The following is a 24,197-nucleotide window of genomic DNA, read 5'->3' on the forward strand; positions in this document are numbered from 1 at the left end:
TTTATTCACCTTTTCGACACCATCACACATGGCCTTAATGAATATGAGGAACTTGGCAGACATATCTCCACATTGAATAATGGTTAGAGAGTGGAACCTACACTTTACTGTATGATCTAGGTGAATTGTGAATTCTGGTTGACCATCTCTTTTTTACTCTTTAATGTGTATAACCTATTTGGGGCTGTTATGAAAACCACGAACATACTACGTTTTTAATATGTGTGATAATGTATATTGACTGTTGATAATGTGTGTGTCATCAAAAAATGCCGATGTAAATAATTGTTGAAATGTAATCCTTGTTGGTTACTTTACGAGCAACATTTTAAATTAACATCTATGCAGAATATTAGGTCAATAAATGGGAACCGTATCCGTACTACTAAATAATATCTTAGGCATGTAATTATATGAGACAAAGTCTTTATTTGCTGTCTACTGACACGCTGTCTACTACGCGACTGCCCTGCATAGTTCCGGTGCGCATTGGATGCACGTCGTCATTCGGCAATAGGTGTCGATAGCTGCGGAGACCGCCGAGCCTGTTTTGGAGTTGGGAGAGCCACTGCCGGAAAATAATAATAAACGATAGGTGAGTCGCAATGGGGATTTAATGACACTGTCAGTTTAGATATCGTCACATCGAATAGGGCAGATTAATAACCGTGGGCCCCCTCTTTCTCAATTGTAGTTCCGGTGCATTTTAGATGCACGCCGGACATCGACAACAGGCACCTTCAGCCACTGAGACGGCTGAGACGGGTCTTTGGGAAGTGTGAGAGTCAATGCCGAAGCAAGTAAAAAGATAGGTGAGCAACTAATACCTGAAAAGGTTGATTCTATGACACTTTTAACATCGCTGCATTGAATGGGGGAGATTAGTAATCTTTGGCCCTATCTTTCATTTGTACTTTCAGTGACCTCACCGGTAATATTCGTGTAGATCTACAAATTAGGGTAAGTGTACTTGATACACGACACATGTAATTATGAACTAAAGTGATGGCAAATTCGGGGTGACTTAGCAATCCTTTTAATTTCAGATGAGTCACCTGACCCCAACCCATAAAAAGAAAACTGTGTAAAACGAAGTGTTTAATAGATGAATACTACAATTAGTTAGGTAAGTGGCTACGAACCTAACTATTGGATTAACTATGATGTGAATGTAACTCACAAGCTCAGGTTCTAATTTTAATCATTTCACACAGAATTACCATCTTGGTGCAGAAATTCTCTGGGACACAGACCCAGACACCACTGGTCGGATATTGTGTATCAGACCCTCATCAGGGTGAGTCCAGTTTTTATTTGTTAATTACGAGTAGATACCTCATATGCAGGACCCTCATATTATTTATTTTTAAGCCTAGGAAATATACTCTTCAAGTACGGAGGGTGCTCCTTGTCCTGAAGAAGACCCGCAAGCTGAGGTTACCAAGAGGTTACCAAATTACCCACAAGCATTAAGTCGGGTCGAAACGTGGACATCCTAAAGTTGAATCCACTTGGACCACCAAAAACCCTAATGTGCTAACGTGTAAAATAAATAGGATTTAATTCTGAAGCACTAGGTTTTGAAATTCGGATGTGGACAAGTTGACATTGTTTTGAAATCATTACACCAGTGTTGTGTGTTTTTATATTGTCACCAAATCTCTCTTCCTTTTTCTTCTCAATCACTCGCGTCAACCCTTGAGCACTATCTCTATGCACGTTCTTATGAGCACTCTCACTTTCGTACTGAAATATTGAAAATAATAAAAAAAACTGTATTGGAACCTTTGAATTATAAAAGGAACATACATGTTTGGTAGAATTAAAATGAACTGATTCTCCAAGTAATTGTGTTGGGTCTTGCAATTTTAGAAACAATTTTGGATTGTATACCAGGAGCAATTGGATGAAGGCTCAAACTGAGTAATTAATGATTATAGATGTGATAAATTCCTTAATTACATTCTGGTCAAGGACCATTGTTTTTGATAACGTACTGTACCCAGGTCCAGGACCAATTTGGGTTACCCCATTGTTGATAATGGATACTTCTGTAGTGTCAGATAGTTATGCAAGGTATGTTGCTTTGGGTGTAGGTGATTTATTTGTATATAAAATTTGAACTGTTGATAGAAATAAATTAATGCTCTGACTTTGACTGGGGTAAGCTAGATATAATTTTTTTTTAAGACTACAAATGTAAGGTTATCTGTGTTCAACTGTGTGCTCTGTATTACTCAGCACCCATTTTAGAGGGGCCTGAGTGTTATCAATAACATCTGTAGCAGGTGTGACATATGCCCTTAAAACCCAACATTTTATGTTTCTAGAAGGGTTGTAGGACAAAGGTGAGTCTGAGGAATTTTCCCATAAAAATATGTGTTGTGAAAGAATGGTCATCACTAATGAGATGAAGGTACTAGTGAGATTAATAAAGCAGCAAGCTGCTAGGCACTCAAAGGATGACTGTTAAGTGTCTGAAATTGCTATGAAGGACAATTGCCACATGCAGGGTAGTTCTACCATTTCTCCTAGTTTTCCCTTGCTTGCAATTTCCAATATAAACAAGCATTTGCAATGCAATAGGTCTCGCAATTGCAAGATTTTGAGCTATTGGCATGGTAAATGACAATGTTTTTTATTTGTGTGTTTAAAAAAACTGCAAGAATATAAGGCATTGTGATTTACAATACCAATGGGTGAAAGTTTCTAAAATGCAAGATCTATTGCTTTGCAAATGCTTGTTATATCTGGTGCTGGGCAGGTTTTGGTTTTTCGACAGCTGTTCGGAATATGGAAGATGAGGACCATCGCTCAGGGATGATGGTGTTCCGAATAGAATTGTGAATTGTGGGCCTGAGTGCTATGTAAATTATCCTGCAGTGAGAAATTGTACTTAGATGAATATTCTATGGTAATTTTAGACGGATGCAACGGTTAGCCTGTACTGTCTTTTAGATGTGCTATCATTTCTGAATATAATATTGTGAAGGCAGCTGTTAATCTTTCTCTGGCTCGTGTAGAATGCATAATGTTAAGGCTATACTTTTCTCTGAAGTTATGTTTTGGATGAACAAAAATGATGTCCGTACTCTTGTATAGTGCACCTTTTGAACTGATTCTGTTCTAGGTGTCTGAGTGATTTCAGGCTTTGGTTGGTTTTTGTAACTGTGCATGATTGAGAGCTCTGAATTTGAGGCGGAACTCAGTAAAGCACACTGAGTAATAGTCACATATGTGGCAATTTTTATTGTTGCAAACATGCAGATGGAGTATTTTGGGAAGATGGGCAGAGAATGGGCATAATTGTCTTAAAGTGAGACCGCAAAAAATAGTAGTTCACAAGCAAAGCTTTCATTTTGCATGTTGCCAAACATCTCTAATCTCTAATGTACGAATGACCATCAGGAAATACAATTATCACACCCTACAGACACGTGGCCCAGCTAAAGGCTGGTATGTATGTATGTATGTATGTATGTATTGGTACTCTTTTATAGCGCATGTCTGTCACCCAACGGGGATCCTGGCGCTTTGACTAAAAAGGAACCTGCTTCACACCGTGCTGACTTAAGGGGCTAGTGTATCCCCGCCTTAGGAAAAAGATGTGTTTTTAAATTTTTCTTAAAAGTGTGGTACCACCACACTTGAACTGCATAGCTCCAGCCAGCAATCAAAATGCAGAAACTCTTATTAAAAAATTGCACAGTGCTAGAGGTCCTATGTCTCTTGTGTAGAAACCTTGAAAATACAACGTCTTTATATTGCACATGCAGTTCACCTCCCAGGGAAGGAGGAGGTAAACTCCAAAAACCAGTGTGTTGTATATACTTGGCACCTTGCAAAGGAGCAAGCCTGTGACCACCATAAACTCACAGGTTCTTTTGAGTGTGAAATTCTCTGTCTCAAAAACATGCCCAGGAGTGGCTCATGGAAAGTCAAAACTGTTGTGTCCAGCTAAAAGTGTATGCTTGTAGCCTATTTACACCATTCGGACTGTCTCTTGTTTCAATTACTACAAGAATATATCAATTTTTGCACCGGCTATTTGCTTTACCTCACGTTTACAACACACAATTCAGCTGGTGTGTTTTGTCTCCTACTCAGGTGTCAGTTACAAGAAACGAGGGGCAGTTGATAGCCGGTCACAGAGCATGGCATACATTAACCAGTGAACAGACTAGTAATAATCACTTTTACTCATACTGGAGGTGGTGTTAAGAATTTTGACTATAAACCAAAACAACTAGAAATTCTGGTCCTGGTCACAAATTAGGACTGGGAGACAGCTAAAAGTTGAATGAGAAAGCAGGCGCACCAGCCAGTAAAGCTGAGATAAAAAGGGAGGGACAGCTGAAAGAGACAGTCTGAGACAGCCCCAACATATGCCTCATAAGGATTCTCATGCCCTGACAGGCACAACAAAAGTAATAGAGGAAGATTTGGCCATAAAGACTGAAAGATGGACACATGAGCAAACAAGCTAAGTTACATCCAGGTAGAAAGGGACACGTGCAATGTGAGACCACAGGCAGTATGAAAGAGACAAGCGAGTGAGAGGAGGGCACGCAGGCGTGTCTGTAATGCAAACACGCACAGACAGGTGTCTACGGTCATATGCACCGCTACACTTCTGAGTCTCGCCACAACGTATTCCGCAGAGGCTGCTACCACAGGATACGTATACTACCTTTCTTTCTCCTTCCTACCTGCTGTGGACTCACTGTGTGTCCGTCGGTTCCCTGTCACCTCTCCCATGTACAGCCTGCAGAGCATACACCAACACATTCAACACCACAAGCCTCAGCATACGACCCTGCGTCACCGCACTCAGCTTAGCGAGACCATCGAGACTCCTGCGCTCTTCCTAGCTCAAGAATATAAAAACAAGCTCCGTTTCAGCATGACGCCATGCCATTTTGGAATGGTGCTGGATTTAACGAGGAGGCGAGTCCAAAACTAACAAGCGCTCGCGCCCCACGCTGAAAAAAAAAAAAAAAGTTTGACAAGATGCATCGGGGAAGGGGAGAGCGGAGGGGGCCTGTGCCTGTTTCCCTTGCGGGAGCGAGCAGGTACCATCTGTTAATTACAGACAGATGGTTTCAAAGCTCGCTCCTACAAGGAACTCGCCAAATGTCCACGCGTTGCCATTCAAAGCAATGCAACGTGTGCAAGTTTTTGCTTTCTAAAGGTCTTTTTCCTACGCAGCACATGCGCACTGCATAGGCGAGACCTAAAAAAGATTTTATGGCATTTGGAAAGAGGTCATTGATAGTTGTAATTGTGTTGCTGCGCTCCAATTCTCAGTTAGGTCAGCTCTGCAACAGTGGGATTCAAACAGAAGGGCATGCACATTAAGAGTATGTCGCCTTGTTTTGTAAGTGTTTATTAAGCCACGATAACTGCCTGGACTTTGGTAGGTTGATAAAGGTGCTATTATAGGTTCTAGTAGAATTTGATTTGTGAAGGGAGTGGATGCACTTGCAGACAAGGTATTACTTTGGAAGACTTTAGAACAGAGGGATGTGTGTGATGATCGGAAGGTGGTGACAGTAAGGTGGTGATTGGAAGTGCTAAAGAATAGGGATGGTGGTATACAGCGTAGATCTAGACATGGCAGAAGCATTATTAGGTTAAGGGGTATGAGTGCTATGACTTTGGCCACACACAGTTTGATGATTGCAAAATCACCTCAAAGACCTGTAAGTTCTTTTCACTGGCTTGTGTCAAGGTAGTGCCATTGATAGATATGATAATGAGTAGTTTTCTAAAGGAACTATGCAAATTGACTACAGCATTTATGACTACTTAGATTTTTATGTTTTTGGTTGTCATGAGTTCAGCGTAGTATTCTAAGATAGCTGATAAAAAAAGTTCAATCTTGGTGATTGTGTGTTTTTGCACTACTTCTTGGGTCTTCAGGAACAGGTGGTACGAAAGACCTGCTGTAAGCCTACTTACAATATGACCAACATAGATCTTATGCAGACTGAGATTTCAGCAATGTCAGCTGGAAGTCTACTATTCCAAATGCATCCCAGCCTTGAACATAGAAAATGTATGTGGATTAGACAGTATTGATAGATTGATGGGTGATCGTGAAGGAAATGGTTGTGTCCACAGGGTAATCAGGGGTTGAGGACACTCCTCTGCTTCAGGAGTCAGGTACTGTTTAGCAGGTGTCGGAAACTGAGGCAGGGTGGGAGCATCTCACCTATAGTGCTAAACATGATATGTCTATTTCTGGTTCCTTACACTTGGGTTCTTGCTCCTGAATTATGTGATTGGTGATGATGGAGAGACAGGTGGTAATGGAAAAGCAGTGGAGGGGCTCAGAAGCACATAGTAAGATCTATAATTTTCAGGAAAGTTGCTCCATCTCCTATGCTAGCTCTAATAGATGCCCTTTGATGCAAGGAATAAATGGAGTGTGCCAGGCCTAATGTTCCTACAATGCTCAGTTCAATGCAGGTTTAGAATGGGACTAGTGGGCATGCACTTTCATGTTGGCCTCAGTCCTTACATCCCAGATAGGATGAGCCTGTGGAGTCCGAGCAGACTGCTATTGAGCACACAGTGGGTTGAAGGATGATTTTTAACCAGTGTTGCATCAATGGAAGCGTCTTTGAGGAGCTATTTATTGAATTGTCACTCATACTTAAGTTGAGCCTACAGGACAACATGCATTAAATGCAACAATGTCTGCCCCTTCAGTCATTGGTTTTTAGGCAATATGACTTACATTTATTTTCATCGCAAATAATAGACACTCAGAACCACATGTATCAAATAAGCATTTTGCGATCACCAAATGCCAATTTTTATCGAATCACTATTTGGTAATTGCAAAATGCTATGTATGTAAGGAATCGCCAAAGAATTTGTGATTCCTTAATTTTACCTAATAGCAATTCAGTAAATAGTGAATCAATATTATGTAATATAACTCAATTTGTTAAAATGAAGGCCCATAGGTGTGAATGGTTTTGCATTAGCTAATTTGCGATTACCTAATTGGTAATCGTAAATTAGGTAATGCAAAGCCAAGGTTGCATAAGGCCCACCTGAAGCACCCCCCAACAAACTAAATGTGCACATGTAAAGCCCAGACATGCCCTAGGGGCATGTGGGTGCTACAGGGCACTTTAAAAAGGCAGTTTTGTGCATTTTCCAAAGTTTGCACATGGTTACCATCGAATTTAAGTCCACTGTAATTGCATTTTCCTAAATGCACAGTTTGTATTTGGAAAATGCTTTATTAGTGTGCTAAGGGAATAGTAATTTGCAATTACATATTTGTAGTCACAATTTTAGGTAATCACAACAATTGTGATTACCTAAAATTGCGACTACAAAGCCTTTCATACAACAAGAAAGGCTATTTTTCATTCGCAAATGGCCTATTTTACTAAAACTCACCATTTGCGAATGCAAAAAACTTACATAAATATGGCCCTCAATGTTTGGCTTTTCAGGCAGAGTAAATGAGAGTATCTTTCCAGCTTACTGTCTGTATCTGGAAATGACATTCACTGATAGGAGCATATATTTGCATCTCCACTGCTATCTTCTCTACCACTGGAATCACCCCATCACCATCTCTACCACCTTTACATTCACCACTACTTTTTCAGCTAGTACTGCCACCATTACCACCACCACCATTGGCAACATCATCAACATTACCACAGCCGTCACTACCAATACCATTACCATAACCCATAACTATAAACACCATCACCACTATTACCACAACATTGCCATAATTATTAACATTACCACCAACAGTACCAACATTACCCATGCCATTAAGAAGGCCACAGGATGGCAGATCCACTTGTGAAATATACTTACATTTTAAACCTTAATTTCTAAAAAAACTTCCTGAACGGATTTACACTAAATCACACAAAAAATGCTTCTGGACCAAGCACTAGCTTTCTGTCAAATTTGTTGTTCCGTTCAGCATTTTTTGAGCATCACTGTCCAATTTCTTGATTGAAAAAAGAATGTGGAAAAAGTGATTTGGGACACACCTTTTTCCCTGCCCCTGTTTGGCAAATCACCCTGAAACTTTCCAGGAAGGAGCCGAGGTAGAAGATGTTTTTTGGAAAGTTTTGTGAAGAATGTAGTGTGGCTACCAAGTTGAATACACTGTATATGGCGGTGAGCAAGTTATGATAATTTTAAGGTGTTGTGCAAATTATCAATTAACTATTTGATTGCTAGCCCCCCCCCCCGCACCCCCCTCCCCCAGCTGAGCACTTTTCTGACTATTTAGGGTAGTTCGCTCTTAGGCCTTCATAACTTTTTTTCCACATAAGGTATCAATGCCAACCACGTGTCCTTGTTTTGAAGCATCCTGGGGATTTTCACAATGCCCAGAGTGTGTGGGTACCTCTGGAGTGGGCTATGAAGATAGGCAAAATATAGATAAATATTATGTTTTGGGGGGGAAAATATGAAAAAAGTTCTTTGCATAAAAGTGGCTGTTTTTGCATGAAAATGACACCAATGAACAGTTTGATGTGCTAAAGTCACCATCTTCCCAGTGTTTAGGAACATGCAGAGCTGAATCAAACAACCACATTTTTTAGGACAGTTTTTGTCATTTTCCAAAAAGGTAGCCCATTTTTCCAATTTTCTGTGCTTCCAACCTACTTCCAGTTTGTGGTGCCAACCAGTATGAAAGTCATGGGAGATCCAGGGAAGCTATATATTTATGAAAACCAGATAAACCTCTGAATTTAGCAAGGGGGCATGTGCGTAGATCCCTCAAGGCTTTCCCAAAGAAACTGACTTTTAAAGTACAGAAATATTGAAAATGAGTAAGAAAAAACTGTCAATTGTGACAATATTTTCATCTGTAACTTTGTGTCATATTGGTCAATTTACAGAAACAATGTACCATTACATTCACAAGACCCTTTTGGTTGTGTGGATATATAGGGTTTGTAGGTTCTTGCAAGTGCCTGAGGTACCCAGAGCCAACAACTGAGCTGCACTGTTCAATATTTTATCATTGTGTACTGGTGTACTGAGTTTAGACCGATTCATATGGTGAAATGTGTAGACTGAAAAATCGGTGTTACGATAACCTATGTATTTCTGAAATGGGCAAAAGATCTGGAGTTCAGAAGCAGTGGTTATTTGTACATCTCTGAATTTGAGAGCACCCACAAAAGCATATCATTTAGAGAGTATTTTTCAAAATGACCTCTTTCTTACAAACTGCCTTACATATGGAAGGCACAAAGGCAGCACATTCCAATTGGTGATAATAAATATACTACTGTTCTATTCCCCCACTTGTCTTCTGATAAAAAGTGGTACCACACTTGTGTGGGAAGGCCAAGTGCCCATTACAGGAAACAGCCCAAACAGAATATGGCTATATCACATTTTCCACTAAAAACGGACCTGTTTTTTTACAAAGTGGGCAGCTGTGGATTTTGGGCTGTACTTCAGCCGGCACCCCTAGCAAAACTGTATTTTTATTAACTAGACAGCTAAGGGAATCCAAGGTTGGGGTGGCTTGCTTGTCTCTCACCAAGCTGTTTTACTACCCTGAATCAATTGCAAACCTAAAACTTTGACTACAAAAATAAATTTCCCTCACATTTCTGTGTTGGAAAGTTCTGGAATCTATGGGGAGCCACAAACCTACTTCCACCCAGCATTCCCCTATTTCTTCTGATAAAAATGTTACCTCACTTGTGCGGGTAGGCCAAGTGCCTGGGACAAGAAACAGCCGTACAGTGGATTCTCGCACAGTAGAGTGGCATACATTACAGTGGCCAAATGTTTGTTGAGGGCCACTTATGGGGCTGGTGTATGGGGATATCATAAGAGCTTACAAATCCAACATTAGAGAATACATTTCTAAAGAGACTTTTACTTATCCCTAATAGCTCCCCAATATCATTTTGCCATTCTGAGTTGGGCATGGACTATATTGTAGACAGCATACATATGGCTCCCCTGCTAAAATTTGGATTACAGGAGAACTTTCTTTCTCACGATGCATTTTAAGAGATTGTATGAATCTAGATAATGCAATGGTAGTCCCGTGGTAACGTTATGTCAAACAAACTTTTTATAGGTTAGGACTAGAAGACTTTTATGACAAACCAGAGACCATACGATCTAATATGAAAACGGTTATAAAAGATGCAGATCGATCTGATCTGAGAATATTACCGGGCTACAGGAAGATTGGACTGCTTCTCCCAAATCAGCAACAATTGTATTTGTCTTTTACCTTCTAAGCTCATTCACATGTCTTAACCCCTTCGCCACGGGGCAAATTCCGCTGCGGTGTGAGGGGGGTGGGTTTGGGCGTGGCACTCCCATACTCAGGATGGATCCCAGCTGTTATAAATCACGGTGTGCGTGTGCTCATGACGGCCGGGAGCCGTCCAAACTTTTCCCACTGATTAATTCTCTCGCACACGGGGGGAATTAATACCGCGGGGATGCGAGTTCTAGTTGGGTTGGTCTGGTGCAGGCTCATTTATACCAAAGAGCTTATAGGCCACTGAGAGTGAACAAATCTGCTGCAGTTGCCCCTTGTAGGAGAAGATCGGCCTAAATGGGTACCCACAGGAGTACTTTATGCCCGAGTCTCATAAGTGGAGCGTGATCAGCCGAAAGGACTTGTGCTTGAGTAGCATAGATGCGGCTCAATTCTGAAATAAGGTGGGCTTCTGTCCCTGGTAGGTGAAATCTGGGTACTGTCAAGACTCACGGGGAATCCTCTCCTTCAGTTGGTAGTCGTGAAAGCAAGGGTAGATGTCCGACAGTGGCTGCCCTGCGTGGGCCCACCCTGTGAGTGGGGTCCAGCTTGACCGGGAGAAGAGAAACTCCAAGAATGCATGGCTGACCGGGGCCTCTGGGCCCTCAGCCCCCTCAGTTTGGTCTGCGTGCCCCGGGCTTGTCTGGTGCTCCGACATCTGAGCAAACTTGAGCAGAAGCTATTTGACAGACCTATCCTTCCTACATTTGGGGGCTGCCATAGCTTCTGAGGGTGTTGGGCCCACCACCGGAATGAAGGCAGAGTGCACAGAGAGCCGCTGACGGAGGGGGCCCGGAGAAGCGGTGAAGAAGATCGTCTGGCGGGAAAACAACGGCTCCTTGCCCTCCAAATAAGTCTTCACTGGCCACCTAACAACAGACAATACGGCAGGGTGGATAGCTATGGCCCCCACCGGACCCTTTCCCAACAGCATTTATTTCTGGGGCTATCGAGGTTGCGCTTCTCCGCGCCGGGATCCCCACCAGTGGCAGAGGACATCGACGGAGCAGTGTGTGTGAGGGGGTCCGCAGCATCTCCCAAGCGGAGGTGTCCACACCCACAGGAGGCAGTGCGCTCCGGTCTTCTGTGTGGGCTTCGTGCCTTACGGGGCTTTGGAGTCAATCACTCCCAAAGCGAGGCCAATCGCCGCCCAGCCAGGCCACCAGGGAGTGCGCAGAACCAGTCCAGGGGACCGGGCAGGGCAGGAGAGGCTGATCTCGGTAGAAAGGAACCAAGAGAGCCACCCGTCTTTTCAATGCGCTGGAAGGCCCAGCTAGAGTCGCTGATGTGCACGCTCACCCGGAGCCGCACCAGAGGGGCCATCAGGCAGGCACCCACAAGCTTTGCAGCAGGCTCTCAGAGAAGGGGCACCACAGAAGAGGTTTTGATCGCTTGGCCTGGTAGCTTCTCCTGCACCAGGGCCTCAGAGATGGAGGCCTGATCCTCCCCGCCAGGCTTGTCGCAGGTCTCTCCGGGCTCCGGCAGTATCCCAGGGCACTCCAGCTGCCACCAAACGGTGCCGCACCGGAGTATTGGTGCCAACCCAGGCCACTCTCTGTGAAGCAGTCCCAATCCGGGGGGTGTTCCAGAATCGGCACCCCGGTGCCGCCAGAATTGCCATAAAAGGACCCAGGGGAGCGTAGAGCTCTGAATGTGCATCTTACTGAGACATCATCTTGACCACCTATGATGTAGACATCTTTAATGGGTGAAGGTGCCAAAAGTATCTAGGACAGGAACCTTCCTTGGGCATGAATTTTGTATTTTACCTGCCCAGAGCAGCAGTTTCACAGGGACCTTGTCTGATAGCTATCTGGCCTAGTAGAGGCCTTCCAGGCCATAGGCACTCCCTTGCACAGCTGAGGATTTTTTTCATCCATTTCAGAGACTAAGATTTATTCTTTGGTGGTTGGGCCATCCTTCCGCCAAGGGGACAGAAGATTTTACTTTGTTGCCCTGGGGGAAATACCGACTGCCAAATGTATAAATGTCCGTTGGACTGGTGGACATGTAATGCATAGACAAGAACTGCCATCAAGGCGGTTCCTATCAATGCATTGTAACTTTGTCGGACGGCTCTGTCCAAGATAATTAAAACATTTTTTATCTTTCAAACACAAAACATCACAACTGGATTTGTTATTGAGAATTAAAAATATATATATAGGGCCTTCCCTCCATGGGGCATATTGCTGTTTTTAATGTTCATTATTGCCAGCATTTTCTTGGCAGTGATCAGCAGTGACAACTGACCTGTATGTCTGCAAAATGTAAATTTGGTGGGGGGCGTATATTCAGGTCAACCTCCCATGGCCCATACTCCGTTTGTACATCAGGGAGGATATTACAATTGCAGAGGAAGAGTAATCTCTGCCATGGTTACCCCAAAGGCTTATTTGCTTTTAAATCTTAATCCAAGGTCAGAAGGTAAAACTTCTTACCAGGACGAGCCTGGTTTCTGTATCCAAATTGCAATCCATTGTGGCTGGCCTTAAATTGTGCCTAGGTCCTGGGCAAGCACAACCAGATGACAGAGGGTGGCACTTAATGCTATTTGGCGCTATTTGTAAATTTTTATACTTTGAAAATTCATGTTTCTGGTTCACGTTATTTAAGTTTAGTATTTTTTGTGTCATTTTGTTAAATAAATTATTCTAAATTTTAATAAATTGGAGTGGGATTTTAATGATGTTGTATATTTGACTTTTACATTGTTTTGATACTTCTAAACTCTTTACACATGTTCTGAAGTTCTGCTTAATGCCTTAACTACCCTACCAGGGTGGAGTTTAGGATTCAATTGCTGAAACCTTTTCTGGACCACACAAGTGCCATTATTACTTGTGGTAGAATCCCATCCAACCCACCTAATAATCCACATTCTTTCACCCACTCATTAACCTGAGTTTCCTTTAGGCTCTAATTTCCAGTTGTGATTACATGTTTTAGTATAGCCTCTTCCATAGCATTAGACTTCATCAGGGCTACTTACATTTTGGGCGAGAAACAGGAGTGTTATGAAATAGACTGAAAGTTATACTCCTCCCTGCAGTTCCACAAGTCATTTTGATTGTGTTATTTAGTTGAGGAGTTGAAGTTAACATAGGTATACCACTTTATGTGTATTTACCCTTGATGGATGCTTTCAGATTTCGGTGCAGAGCTCATATAGATTGTATAGTTGTTCCTTGACTGTTCACAGTAATCTCGAATTGACATTATTAATGCCCTTCCCTTCTCATCATCTATCTGAATTGTAACACATGGTTTCTTGAGAACCACAGTCATGCCCATTGTTATCATTAATTCAGTAGGGTGGATATGGACCTCTTGAGCATAATCCAATACTGCAACTTAATTTATCACATCAGAATTAGAAGACAGAATAACGGGTTGATTTCTAAGTTACTCAGGATCACATTTTGCTCACTAATTATCAAAGGTATAAAGTTTGCCCTGAAGACAACAGTTTGGGATGGTTCATGATACACCTGTGTTGTCTTGATCATGAGGTGAACAAAAAATTCTGACCCGTGTACAAACCTTTGATTTTGGTAGGACGAAAATTGTGAATTACAGTGTGCAATAAAATCCTCTTTCCACAAATACATTATGGTAGGCCATATATGCTGAAATTTACTCGGGTAAAATAACTGCTACATACTAGGACATGCAGATTTTAGCTCCCATTTATGAGGGCTTAATTCAAAAACGGCAATAATTATCACAACTAAATTTCAGTCTTTGCAGTGTCAATGTTCATCAGGGGCAATAACTATGGCCATTTGTTGTATACTTATGGATCATTTCAACTTCTTGTTCCTTCCCTTCTGGGATAACAATCATGCAGAAGTTACCCTTATGCCCATGGGTTCACCATACAATTGCAGTTATCTCTCAGATGTGAATTAATGCTTGCGAACTTACCATTTGCGATCGCAAACTTACCGTTCCTGATCGCGAGCGGGGAAAAAACTCTGCTGCAAATGGCGAAGTGGAGTTTTCTGCACTCCACGAACTCCACGGAGTGCGGAGTGCAGAAAACTGTGCAAATTCCACGAACTGAGTGAAGTTCACCGCCGAGGCCTAGTTATTACTGTTGTTGCTATTAATATGTATTATTAATACAATTATCTTTAGTTGTACTGCATTGCAACTGTTATTGATCTCGTTTGTTAAAGAGTCAGGATGCATTTTGTCATAACAACTGAGCAACAGAGAAATTGTGGGTAAAGGCTCTCACCTTGTAATATTAGCACATTTGATCTGTGAGATAGGGGCTAAATTATTATCTCTTGCCCACTTTGCCACTGGATTCAAGCTACCCTGACTGATGAGGGGTGTTACCCCGAAACCGGTCCCAGGATGCTTGTTTCCAGTCCAGGGAAGACCTGGCTTGGCAGTTTGGGTTGGACTGTTCCCATAATGAACCAGGTCAAGACTGATTTGCATATGGCTGGGTCTGAACTGGGGTGGTGAAGTGAGATAAAGAACGATGATGGATTCAACCCTGATCAGTGACTGAGGGTGAGTGTCTGAAAAGGTTCAGCGCTCTGTCCATCTCCTTGTATTAGCTAAATTGGTGCTTCTTCAGAACCAGAAAACTAATACAAGTGAGTGAAAGTATGCCGGGGTCTTCCCTCTAATAGAGTGGTGCCAAATATTTGATCCTCACTTTAGTAATCCACGAACATTCAGGCACAAGAGAGGAGGGGTAGGTGTGGCCTTTTGGAGCAACCACCTGAGCCTCATTGATGGTACTAAACCCTCTCGCCATGACCAAGGGGGATTTCCCCAGAAAACGCAGGGGGTTATATTACTAAAGTTAGGATCCAATAGTTGGCACCACTCTATTTAAGGAAAGGCCCCTGAACACGTTCACTCACTTATATTCTTTTTCTAGTCTGGAAGAAGTGCCAAGGATCTCTGCCTGAGACCAATAGGATCACGAGACATGTTGACCCAATAAATATATAACTATCACTACACATATTTATACCTGGCTACCAAGGGCCATTATAATCCTCTAGTAGCCTCAACCTTTGAGTTTTTTACTCTTGACAGAGGAATCCACCCATTAAAATAACACATGCAAAAACAACAGTTGATGGACAGACTGCAGAACAATGTCATACATTCACCCCAGTACAGAGATCTGGGCCTACATCCATCGTTTTTTTGCACTCCACACCACCCCAGTTCAGACATGGCCATATGCAAATCAGCCTTGACCCTGTGCCTCATGGGAACAGTCCAGCCCAAACTGCCAAGCCATGTCTTTCCTGGACTGGAATCAAGCATCCTAGGACCGGTTTCTGGCTATCAGCCGTCTTCAGCCAGGATAGCTTGACTCCAGTGGTGTGGAGAGCATGGGACTCACTTCTGAGCATACCCATCCCACTCGGGGTGACAAATGCAAAAAGAACAGTTGATGGACAGAATGCAGAACAATGTCATACATTCACCCCAGTACTGAGATCTGGGCCTAAATCCATCGTTTTTTGTACTCCACACCACCCCAGTTCAGACATGGCCATATGCAAATCAGCCTTGACCCTGTGCCTCATGGGAACAGTCCAGCCCAAACTGCCAAGTCATGTCTTTCCTGGACTGGAATCAAGCATCCTAGGACCGGTTTCTGGCTATCAGCCGTCTTCAGCCAGGATAGCTTGACTCCAGTGGTGTGGAGAGCATGGGACTCACATTTGAGCATACCCATCCCACTCGAGGTGACAAATGCAAAAACAACAGTTGATGAACAGAATGCAGAACAATGTCATACATTCACCCCAGTACAGAGATCTGGGCCTTAAACCATCGTTTTTTTGCACTCCACGCCACCCCGTTTCAGACATGGCAATATGCAAATCAGCCTTGACCCTGTGCCTCATGGGAACAGTCCAGCCGGAACTGCCAAGCCAGGTCTTTCCTGGACCGGAATCAAGCATCCTAGGACCGGTTTCTGGCTATCAGCCATTTTCAGCCAGGATAGCTTGACTCCAGTGGTATGGAGAGCATGGGACTCACGTCTGAGCAAACCCATCCCACTTGGGGTGACAAATGCAAAAACAACAGTTGATGGACAGAATGCAGAACAATGTCATACATTCACCACAGTACAGAGATCTGGGCCTAAATCCATCATTTTATTGCACTCCACAGCACCCCAGTTCAGATATGGCCATATGCAAATGAGCCTTGACCCTGTGCCTCATGGGAACAGTCTAGCCCGAACTGCCAAGCCATGTCTTTCCTGGACCGGAATCAAGCATTCTAGGACCGGTTTCTGGCTATCAGCCGTCTTCAGCCAGGATAGCTTAATTCCAGTGATGTGGAGAGCATGGGACTCACGTCTGAGCATACCCATCCCACTCGGGGTGACAAATGCAAAAACAACAGTTGATGGACAGAATGCAGAACAATGTCATACATTCACATTCACCCCAGTACAGAGATCTGGGCCTAAATCCATCGTTTTATTGCACTCCACACCACCCCAGTTCAGACATGGCCATATGCAAATCAGCCTTGACTCTGTGCCTCATGGGAACAGTCCAGCCCAAACTGCCAAGCCATGTCTTTCCTGGACTAGAATCAAGCATCCTAGGACCGGTTTCTGCCTATCAGGCGTCTTCAGCCAGGGCAGCTTGACTACAGTGGTGTGGAGAGCATGGGACTCACGTCTGAGCATACCAATCCCACTCGGGGTGACAAATGCAAAAACAAAAGTTGATGGACAGAAGCTCCGTCCATCACCACCCCCTTTTGTACCACTTTGTTCGCCATAAGTTGGCAGGGTATGCTCAGACATGAGTCCCTAGCTCACTTTGCCACTGGATTCAAGCAAGCCGGGCTGAAGTCGGCTGAAATGCCAGAAACCGGTCCTCGGAAGCTTGTTTCCGGTCCAGGGAAGGCATGGCTTGGCAGTTCGGGCTGGACTGTTCCCATGAGGCACAGGGTCAGACGGATTTGCATATGGCCATGTCTGAACTGGGGTGGCAGAGTGGGCTAAAGAACGGTGATGGATTAAACCCAGATCTGTTGACTGGGTGTGAGTGTTTGATTGGTTCAGATGCTCCGTCCATCACACCCCCTTTTGTACCACTTTGTTCGCCATAAGTTGGCAGGGTATGCTCAGACGTGAGTCCCTTGCTCACTTTGCCACTGGATTCAAGCAAGCCGGGCTGAAGACGGCTGAAATGCCAGAAACCGGTCCTCGGAAGCTTGTTTCCGGTCCAGGGAAGGCATGGCTTGGCAGTTCGGGCTGGACTGTTCCCATGAGGCACAGGGTCAGACTGATTTGCATATGGCCATGTCTGAACTGGGGTGCAGAGTGGGCTAAAGAACGGTGATGGATTAAACCCAGATCTGTTGACTGGGTGTGAGTGTTTGATTGGTTCAGATGCTCCATTCATCACCACCCCCTATCGTACCACTTTGTTCACCATAAGTTGTCAGGGTATGCTCAGACGTGAGTCCCTTGCTCACTTTGCCACTGGATTCAAGCAAGCCGGGCTGAATACGGCTGAAATGGCAGAAACCGGTCCTCGGAAGCTTGTTTCCGGTCCAGGGAAGGCATGGCTTGGCAGTTCGGGCTGGACTGTTCCCATGAGGCACAGGGTCAGACTGATTTGCATATGGCAATGTCTGAACTGGGGTGGCAGAGTGGGCTAAAGAACGGTGATGGATTAAACCCAGATCTGTTGACTGGGTGTGAGTGTTTGATTGGTTCAGATGCTCCGTTCATATCCACCCCCTTTTGTACCACTTTGTTCGCCATAAGTTGGCAGGGTATGCTCGAGCGCGAGTCCCTTGCTCACTTTTCCACTGGATTCAAGCAAGCAGGGCTGAAGACGGCTGAAATGCCAGAAACCGGTCCTCGAAGCTTGTTTCCGGTCCAGGGAAGGCATGGCTTGGCAGATCGGGCTGGACTGTTCCCATGAGGCACAGGGTCAGACTGATTTGCATATGGCCATGACTGAACTGGTGTGGCAGAGTGGGCTAAAGAACGGTGATGGATTAAACCCAGATCTGTTGACTGGGTGTGAGTGTTTGATTGGTTCAGATGCTCCGTCCATCACCACCCCCTTTTGTACCACTTTGTGCGCCATAAGTTGGCAGGATATGCTCAGACGTGAGTCCCTTGCTCACTTGGCCACTGGATTCAAGCAAGCCGGGCTGAAGACTGCTGAAATGCCAGAAACCGGTCCTCGGAAGCTTGTTTCCGGTCCAGGGAAGGCATGGCTTGGCAGTTCGGGCTGGACTGTTCCCATGAGGCATAGGGTCAGACTGATTTGCATATGGCCATGTCTGAACTGGGGTGGCAGAGTGGGCTAAAGAACACTGATGGATTAAACCCAGATCTGTTGACTGGGTGTGAGTGTTGGATTGGTTCAAATGCTCCGTCCATCACCACCCCCTGTTGTACCACTTTGTTCACCATAAGGTGGCAGGGTATGCTCAGACGTGAGTACCTTGCTCACTTTGCCAATTGATTCAAGCAAGCCGGGCTGAAGACGGCTGAAATGCCAGAAACCAGTCCTCGGAAGCTTGTTTCCGGTCCAGGGAAGGCATGGCTTGGCAGTTCGGGCTGGACTGTTCCCATGAGGCACAGGGTCAGACTGATTTGCATATGGCCATGTCTGAACTGGGGTGGCAGAGTGGGCTAAAGAACGGTGATGGATTAAACCCAGATCTGTTGACTGGGTGTGGGTGTTTCATTGGTTCAGATGCTCCGTTGATCACCACCCCCTTTTGTACCACTTTGTTCACCATAAGTTGGCAGAGTATGCTCAGACGCGAGTCCCTTGCTCACTTTGCCACTGGATTCAAGCAAGCCGGGCTGAAGACGGCTGAAATGCCAGAAACCGGTCCTCGGAAGTTTGTTTCCGGTCCAGGGAAGGCATGGCTTGGCAGATCGAGCTGGACTGTTCCCATGAGGCACAGGGTCAGACTGATTTGCAAATGGCCATGACGGAACTGGGGTGGCAGAGTGGGCTAAAGAACGGTGATGGATTAAACCCAGATCTGTTGACGGGGTGTGAGTTTTTGATTGGTTCAGATACTCCGTCCATCACCACCCCCTTTTGTACCACTTTGTGCACCATAAGTTGGCAGGGTATGCTCAGACGTGAGTCCCTTGCTCACTTTGCCACTGGATTCAAGCAAGCCGGGCTGGAGACGGCTGAAATGCCAGAAACCGGTCCTCGGAAGCTTTTTTTTGGTCCAGGGAAGGCATGGCGTGGCAGTTCGGGCTGGACTGTTCCCATGAGGCACAGGTTCAGACTGATTTGCATATGGCCATGTCTGAACTGGGGTGGCAGAGTGGGCTAAAGAACGGTGATGGATTAAACCCAGATCTGTTGACTGGAGGTGAGTGTTTTATTGGTTCAGATGCTCCGTCCATCACCACCCCCTTTTGTACCACTTTGTTCACCATAAATTGGCAGGATATGCTCAGACGTGAGTCCCTTGCTCACTTTGCCACTGGATTCAAGCAAGCCGGGCTGAAGACGGCTGAAATGGCAGAAACCGGTCCTCGGAAGCTTGTTTCTGGTCCAGGGAAGGAATGGCTTGGCAGTTCGGGCTGGACTGTTCCCATGAGGCACAGGGTCAGACTGATTTGCATATGGCCATGTCAGAACTGGGGTGGCAGAGTGTGCTAAAGAACGGTGATGGATAAAACCCAGATCTGTTGACTGGGTGTGAGTGTTTGATTGGTTCAGATGCTCCGTCCATCACCACCCCCTTTTGTACCACTTTGTTCGCCATAAGTTGGCAGGGTATGCTCAGACGTGAGTCCCTTGCTCACTTTGCCAGTGGATTCAAGCAAGCCGGGCTTAAGATGGCTGAAATGCCAGAAAACGGTCCTCGGAAGCTTGCTTCCGGTCCAGGGAAGGCATGGCTTGGCAGTTCGGGCTGGACTGTTCCCATGAGGCACAGGCTCAGACTGATGTGCATATGTCCATGTCTGAACTGGGGAGGCAGAGTGGGCTAAAGAACGGTGATGTATTAAACCCAGATCTGTTGACTGGGTGTGAATGCTTGATTGGTTCAGATGCTCCGTTCATCACCACCCCCTTTTGTACTACTTTGTTTGCCATAAGTTGGCAGGGTATGCTCAGACGCGAGTCCCGTGCTCACTTTGCCACTGGATTCAAGCAAGCCGGGCTGAAGACGGCTGAAATACCAGAAACCGGTCCTCGGAAGCTTGTTTCCGGTCCAGGGAAGGCATGACTTGGCAGATCGGGCTGGACTGTTCCCATGAGGCACAGGGTCAGACTGATTTGCATATGGCCATGTCTGAACTGGGGTGGCAGAGTGGGCTAAAGAACGGTGATGGATTAAACCCAGATCTGTTGACTGGGTGTGAGTGTTTGATTGGTTCAGATGCTCCGTCCATCACCACCCCCTTTTGTACCACTTTGTGCGCCATAAGTTGGCAGGGTATGCTCAGACGCGAGTCCCTTGCTCACTTTGCCACTGGATTCAAGCAAGCAGGGCGGAAGATGGCTGAAATGCCAGAAACCCGTCCTCGGAAGCTTGTTTCCGGTCCAGGGAAGGCATGGCTTGGCCGTTCGGGCTGGACTGTTCCCATGAGGCATAGGGTCAGACTTCTTTGCATATGGCCATGTCTGAACTGGGGTGGCAGAGTGGGCTAAAGAACGGTGATGGATTAAACCCAGATCTGTAGACTGGGGGTGAGTGTTTGATTGGTTCAGATGCTCCATCCATCACCACCCACATTTGTACCACTTGATAGGTAAAGTAAAAAAAGCCAAAAAAGTCATATTACTAATGGAAAACATACGATTTTTTATACAGTCCTATGTAGTATGAAGTTAGTGCATTTGAAAATTCTTAAAAACACCAACAGATTATTTGTATTTTTCTCTTGGAATGGTGGCAAACCTAAAGTCACTACATTATCTGCATACCAACAAATGGCATATAGTTGTTAGTTCATTATCATTCATCATAGAAAAGCAGGCCCGGACTGGTCGAAGCAGGCACCAGGTGTTTTCCCGGTGGGCTGAAGGGTGGGAATTTGAGAATTTTGAGAAGTGGGGGCCTCTTTTTTACAAAGGCCGGTTTTGCAGGAGTACTGCAATTACGGCCCTCTGTAACAAAAGTGGCCCTAGTGTTTAACACAATCCCCCCGTCACCCCCCACTCCCGGTGCAGCACTTCTCACTACCATCCCCCCCCCCCACACATGCCCCTCCCGGCCAGTCCAGCTGAATTTCCAGGGCTGGTTTGTGTTCCCGACCCGGCCATGTAGACCATTACTATTTCATTGTGTTTAATCTGTTATTTTTTAACATATTTTGCACTATAAACGATCACTATAGGCATAGAATATAAAACTATTTGTTTAGCAGTCTGTCAGTATTCATGGTAGTCCAGTAATATTCAAACGTCGTCTGGTAGGTTTGCATTCTACAGATTTTCTGCATTGTAAACTAATTCTATTGAATACTAGAAATGACATAATGCAGTCTTCAAATACTGTCAAAAGACAAGTTAACTACTAAATGTAGTATTTAACTTTGGTGTGCACTACAAAATCTTTTGGGTGGTTTGAAATTGTATCACAAATATGTTCCTTGACATGTCCATTGTAAGCTAATGATTTGAAATCTATAAGCAGTTATTTTGAGAACAAACTTTATTTTAACTCCATTGGTTTCTTGTAGGTAAAAGAGTTGGACACTCGTGTTGAATGCGGTCGCATTGCACACATTGACTGCTGTCCGGAGGCACGATTAGAAGTCCAATTTCCTGTGGATCTTGCTGTTGATAGAAAAGCTCTTTTGATTGCAGCTGGCTTGTTCATAGTAAGTTACTGGTGTTTTCCTAGTATTGCACAATGCAGTGACTAATGTATTTGGTTAAATGTAAATGGGCACAATCTTCTTGCACATAATGGATGAATACAGTAAAACAAATGGCAACATATTGTGCATTTTGATTAATGTGTTTGCTAAAAATTAATTAAAAAAATGACAAATATCGACCACTGTATAAATAGTGTTTGAGGACTTTGCAACGAGTCTGAGGTGTCTCACGTTTATCAGATTTGATACATTATCGCCTACTGTGAATGTTGTGCATGAAATGAGGAATAAAATAACATGTAGATTATGGTGCTTACAGATGTTCAAGTAATTACTGATCATTTATTCACCCTTTAACTTCCAACATGTTTGATCGTCTGAAATCTAACAGGGCATGTGGTTTTCATTGCTGCGGTAAAAACAAAAACTAAAAAATCGTTCAGATATTTGAAGTTACGATGCCCAAGTGAAATTTGCTACACCGGCGTAATTTTTCATAATTTCTCGCATTTTTCATTGTGTTTGTTACACAAAATGTCCCAAAGTACGCAACACAACATGAACAGTTGTTCACGTCAAGCGTGATTTAGTGATTGTGTAAAATGTGTCCTCATGCGATGGTGCATTCTACAATTAAATCTAGTGTTAAACAACTGGTTTTCGGTTATGCTAATTTCACATGATGTTCCTAATATTTTTGCACAATTATACACAAGACAAGTAAGGGAATTTTCCACACAGTCACAGGATTTACCACACAAATAGGAATTTAAAAACACAATCGTAAGAAGGTACTGATTCTACTGTGATTAAGGTTTAAAATGAATGGGATGTAACGGCCAATTCGCAAAGCGAAGAGCAAAGAAATAAACTACCATATTCATAGTTTAAACCTACTAATTATCATAATGTACTTTTATATTGGTTAATTATATACATTCCTGCTCCACGGAATAATAAACTATGCATGTTCTAATATATGGGTAGAAATGCATGGTGTTCGGATGTATTAATTAATCTCTTATATTCCACTATGGTAGCGTCTTCTTTGTGCATTGTCTTCTTTGCATAACCTTAGATTTATAATAATTTTACAATGACGATGTTACAACAGCGTTACACTTTCTTTTCTTCACTTCAAGAGTTGTTGGTGAGAAGGGGGCTATTTAGTCGCTTTCCTCCATGTTCTTTAATACTTAGGCTTGGACTATGCTTGTTAGATGTGGAGATAAATGTGTGAAATGTTCCACAAACAGTGATTGGAGATTCTGGGGATTATTGACAACATTAATTAAACATGTATGGGTGGAGATGTATGCCTGTACTTGAGTATGCTTTTAGGATTTTTTACTATTCCAACATTCCCAGTAGCACGTCAGGAAAACTGCACAAATGCAGGTATGCTGGGGTACTACTGGGGATGTCCTGTGACTTTTAAAAAGTCTCAAACGACCACCCGGAATGGCGTTCTCCATAGCAGAGACATCTGCACAGGGTGAAAGGAGATCCAGTGCAAATGTACATTTTATGTTCTTTGTAAGGGGAAAACATCCCAGTGGAGAAATCCCCTTACTCTACACCCATCAAATCGGGGTGACATTAGTTTTTCTTTCCTTCCTGGGAGAGAGGTTACTCCAAATCTTAATTTCCAGTGTGGAAATGCGATGGATTGGTGCTTGGGAATAATCACAAATATAGATTTTTTGAATGTTTTCAAACTTCCTAGGTGTAACCCATCACTTGAGTGTGATGTATAAGTCCAGATATCCTCACACCCATAGCAGAGACTACTGAATTATTAAACCCATATACAGCAAGGAGGAATCCATTTGCTGGCATGTGTAGAAAAGTTAAGCATGCATTCACTACCACATTTACTTTTTTCGAATAGATCCATTTATCCGTTTATTCTTTTAGACCTAGTGAGTGTTTTCACCTACAGTTCACAGGGGACTAGTGTCACTAATCCAGTGGAGACTGAGGATGCTTCTTGCTTCCACAAGGTTCCCTCACTTCGGGAGTGTTGAGCTTTGGCCACTGTTTGTGGTCTTTCATGCAGTTTCAAGT

General features: G+C 44.0%; 1 protein-coding gene across 1 annotated transcript in view; it reads left to right on the forward strand.

Moving 5' to 3' along the window:
* The window catches only part of LOC144791747 (phospholipid scramblase 2-like), a 564,324-nt gene that overhangs the window by 339,813 nt on the left and 200,314 nt on the right, over positions 1 to 24,197 (forward strand). The window contains exon 6 of the mRNA XM_078666513.1: positions 21,990 to 22,130. Coding sequence (XP_078522639.1) covers positions 21,990 to 22,130 — 141 coding nt within the window. The remainder of the gene's footprint in view (positions 1 to 21,989; positions 22,131 to 24,197) is intronic.

The sequence above is a fragment of the Lissotriton helveticus genome, chromosome 11 (genome assembly GCF_964261635.1).
Source record: "Lissotriton helveticus chromosome 11, aLisHel1.1, whole genome shotgun sequence".
Lineage (NCBI taxonomy): Eukaryota > Metazoa > Chordata > Amphibia > Caudata > Salamandridae > Lissotriton > Lissotriton helveticus.